A 4,336-nucleotide genomic window follows, 5' to 3' on the forward strand; every position below is an offset into this window, starting at 1 on the left:
AGTTGCAGATGCTCCGAGGCGGCATGACAACTTGTGAAATGGAACAGTAAAATCAGTGATCCATCATCAACTAGCCGGCACTGTCGTGCGGTCATGCTACTCTGGCTGCATCTGCCCACTTCCGATCTGGGCTCAAACAAAACACTAAAGTCCCGTGCTCTCCAGAGGCTGTCGGTGCGCCAGTTCCTACGCAGCTCGAACGCTTCATGTGCAATGCATCGCCCGTATCGCACTAATAAATTATACTGGCAAGTGGCAGCATCAACGCGATCGATCGATGGATCCGTCCAGGAGTAGTGCGATTCGTTGCCTCCAGGACAGGACCACGGATTTATTTACCGATCACGTACGTACGCACGCTACAGACAGTCTGAGAACTCTGAACTCGATTAAAACACCGTAGCAGTAATACTCCTATTTACCGATCGCACGGTACAGCTCAAACGAATCAGTAACATGAATTTCACGATCGATCCATCGATACATTGCCTCCAATTACAGAAGTAGCCATGGATGATTTGCTCAACGAATCATTCTCGGACTGAATCCGGTATAATGAAACCCCAAACAAGGATCACCGACTGGAAGAAGAAGAAGAAGAAAATCAATCGAACATGTCTTACAACTTACAAGATCCTACAAGAACCACCGGGCGAGCAGTCGACCGACGGCGGCGACGGCGAGGTACGCGTGGATAGCTAGCCTCTGCAGCGGGTGATGGAGGAGCAGCCGCGGGAGTAGGGGTTGGCCTGCCCGCCGGGGCGGCAGTTGTAGTAGGACGCGCCGCGGACCGAGCACGGCACGGCGTTGCGCCGCAGCGCGTCGTAGCCGATGTAGCCGCCCCCTCCCAGATGCCTCCGCAGCGTCGCCTCCCCGCCGCACCCCTCCTCGTCCTCCACCCTGCACGCCGCCCGCATGGCGGTGACGGCGCCGCCGCCGTAATCCTCCGCTGCCCACGTGCTGCTGCCCGCGTCTAGCTCGGCTGCGACGACGAGGACGAGGAGCGCGGCAACGGCGACGATGAGCGCAAGTGCGGCGCGGCTCGGCAGCGGCGGCGCCATCTCGCGCACCCTGCCAGACGCTGCGCTCCGGGAGGGCGGGGGTCGACGCTACTAGCTAGATAGCCTGCGCCGATCGAGCTATGACACTAGCGCAATGCTGCAGTGCTGCTGCCTTTGCTCTTGTGCTTGTGTGTCCGTCGACGTGTGGGGTAGTGACCGGGCTGCAGTGTAGTTAAGATCGCATCAGGACGGTCGCTTAAAGAAATCAGCAGAGTTCTAAATGCGGAGAGGGAGTGAGAATCAATCAATACGCGGCAATGACTGACTTTTCAACCCGAAATCCTTGCACTACTACACACAATTGTACTGGTAACATTTTGTAATTTGAAATTTTGAAAAATAAGAACAAGCAAACCCTCACTCACAGACAAAGCTAAAAAATAGCTTAATGGGGTCATGTCTATGACAGTGGGGTCATGTTCTATAAATGTATATCGATTAGTAATTAGTTAGTGAAGATCTTGCTAATTTCATTGGGGGTCAATTGACCCCGTGCTAACAAAGGTAGCTCCGTCTCACTGACATGAAGAAGACTAATGTCTTTTGGCACCTGGTAAGCGAAGCAAATGGTTGGCGAGATCCATGCGGTGTTAATTAGGGCGGCCGGACGGCCGGAAGAACATGCCAAATTTAAGATCAAATGGCAGTACAAGATGTGTGTACTCCGTTGGGATTGTTAATACACGATCCACATGCTCTAGGACAGTGACTTTTCTTTGCCTCGATCGAACCTCCGAGCAAAACCCTATCCTCACTTGCTACGGAGCGGCTTGCCTAAGTTACTGTGCCTAATGTACTACAAAACCTGTGTGTGGATTCTGGCGATATCTTTAACCGCACTTGTTTACAGTGATTAGCAGCCCGGGCAGCAGCGGCCAACGACGACGATCGATCTTGACCCTTAACAACAACATGGTAACATGGCGCGGCAATAGGATACGGGGGAGGTTTTGTCCGCGGGCGCCGCGGGCACGTGAGAGGCAACCATTTCTTAAGCATATCTTGGCTGTATCTGCAGCTGCATACATCCAGCTGAAACACAGCTAGTTCTAAGAAATCTGATCTGCGCAACATGCACACACAGGCCTCGCTCGCTCTGACATTTGCATGATGGGCAGATTCAAATGGGACATGCCCTGTTGCCTTCAATAAATCTGTGCTTCTAGATGTATACATGGATGTATACAGCATTATTTGGAGTGCAGAAATTTTTATTTCTGGATTAATGGATTTGATTTGAGTATTTGACCACATCAGAGCAAAGATGTATGCTGGAATTTTCTGATCGTCCATACCTGTTAGCAACAATCGCCATGTTGTCCTCAGTAAATTTGAAAGTTTCACCCTTCATTTAAGAGAAAGCAGCTAGTATCACCTCTTTTAGGGTAACAGCTAAGTGTCAACTGTGCAGTGAACAGGTTTTTTCTTAGGCTAAACTCGTGAAGTTTTATTCAAATCATCACAATGTTTGAAGGGACGAACCAGAAATTATTGGGCTGGCCGAACCAAACATGGCGGCTAATCCCTAAAGACAAAAGCATGCTTCATGAGATTCCGATCTTTGAAATTTGAACTCCTAAACACATGAACAAAATTACAAACGGGATTTTTTCTAGAAAGATCTATTGTCTCCTTAATGATAGCTCCATATGCAAAAGAAGTTCCTTGCCTGATAGATCAGACTCCACCACCACTTTGCAATCAGACTCCACATGAATTTTTTGGACATATAGATCTTCCGCTAGAAGTATTATTCCCTGGCCACAAGAGCTTCTAGAGTCGTTGGGTCCATGATCCCCCTTATAGCGATCGATGAAGATCCAAGAAACGAGCCCCCATCATCACGAAAGACAACGTCCACAACTCCAAATTCTTGGTTCCGTGCCACCACTACATCGCCATTACACTTCACACGCTCCTAACGAGGGGTGTATCAAACGGTAGGTCTAACAACAATGCTTCTGCTAACCGGAGTGTTGGTCTTCCCAATTACCTAGATATCCAACAAAAACGAGGATATGAACATATGTGTGGCCATTGGGGTTTGGAAGATTTCTTCATGAATAGTCTTCCTTCTTGCGCTCCAGATGGCCCAAAAAGTCACCACCAAGCGGGTGAATTTATTATGCGACAATGCATGATTCATGCATGGAGAAGATCCAATTCTTCGCATTCATGTCCTGGTTAGCATACATTTGCTCAACCATCTCCTCGGGCGAGAGTGACAGGATACATCCAGCCCATTTTCATTCCATCGATTGATAAACCCTAGCTAGGCATTTCTATTGGGCCGGGCCAGATTTGAGCCATTGAGCCACATCGAAGCAATGGGCTCTGTGACACTAGAAAGGACCACCGGTGGTTCTCCCCAAGACATATTCGACGCTCGTCGTGTCATCGGCAGTCAATTGCAGCATTTCGTTGTCATTTTTACGAAGGTGTTGCATTTTGTATTTCGCGCCTATAGCGTCAGATAGAGTTGTTTCTGGTAGAAAACGCTCACCCCATGCTTTCTTCATTAGGAATATGGACGGCCCATCTATGCACAACATACAGTTTTCGTTTCCAGTATAAGGAAGCTTTCAAGCGGTTTTAGGAAGTTTTTGGCCTTCTTTTTTCCCTTGTTGGTTTTATTCCCCTAGGGTTTTCTCTTATTTTGTTTGGCTTTTTTATTATATTTTTGTTCTTGTTTTTTCAGTTTGTTTTTATTTCACAAAAAAATCATGAATACTTATTCAAACTAGCATATTTTTTTGAATTAGTGAACTTTAAAATCCATGCATATTTTTGTTTTCACCCAAAACTAATTAATAATTTTTTAAAGGTAGTCGGTTTTTATTCAAACAAGATGGTGGGTTAACCAACAAGGAGAACTCCTAATTTGCACTCTTTGCACCAGTTAATGAGTCAGCGCTCACATGGTAGCTTGCGTGGGCTGGCTCACCAGTGCGCTCTCTCGCGCTTGCACCAAACGATCGCTACTTGCCCTAAAAAAACGACCGCTATTGCTAAAATACCAATCGATCATTGACTTGCCAAGAAAATGAACGCATACCTACCATTTGACTGTTGACTTTATATTAAATAGTTCATGGAATTAAAAAAATCTGCGGGTTTGAAAAAAGTTACGAGTCTTAAAATGTTCAAAATTTGGAAAACAATGTATGCGGATTTGAAAAAAAGGACAATTACACTTGTGACCTTAATTGGAACCCACTACTCAATTTGCCCCTAATTCCAAAGTGTGCGCAAAGTTGCTCCTCTTCCATTAAGTG

At 46.8% G+C, this 4,336-nt stretch overlaps 1 protein-coding gene across 1 annotated transcript; it reads right to left on the reverse strand.

Annotated features, from left to right (window-relative positions):
* Positions 1 to 439: 439 nt before the first annotated feature.
* On the reverse strand, positions 440 to 1,227 carry LOC125549093 (rapid alkalinization factor-like). The gene has a single exon (XM_048712581.1). The coding sequence runs from the start codon at positions 1,059 to 1,061 to the stop codon at positions 699 to 701; it is 363 nt and encodes a 120-aa protein (XP_048568538.1). The 5' UTR covers positions 1,062 to 1,227; the 3' UTR covers positions 440 to 698.
* Positions 1,228 to 4,336: the final 3,109 nt, after the last annotated feature.

Source organism: Triticum urartu, chromosome 3 (assembly GCF_003073215.2).
Source record: "Triticum urartu cultivar G1812 chromosome 3, Tu2.1, whole genome shotgun sequence".
Lineage (NCBI taxonomy): Eukaryota > Viridiplantae > Streptophyta > Magnoliopsida > Poales > Poaceae > Triticum > Triticum urartu.

Coding starts and splice junctions, on each gene's coding strand:
- LOC125549093 (XM_048712581.1), bottom strand. CDS start 1,061: ATGGCGCCGCCGCTGCCGAGCCGCGCCGCACTTGCGCTCATCGTCGCC.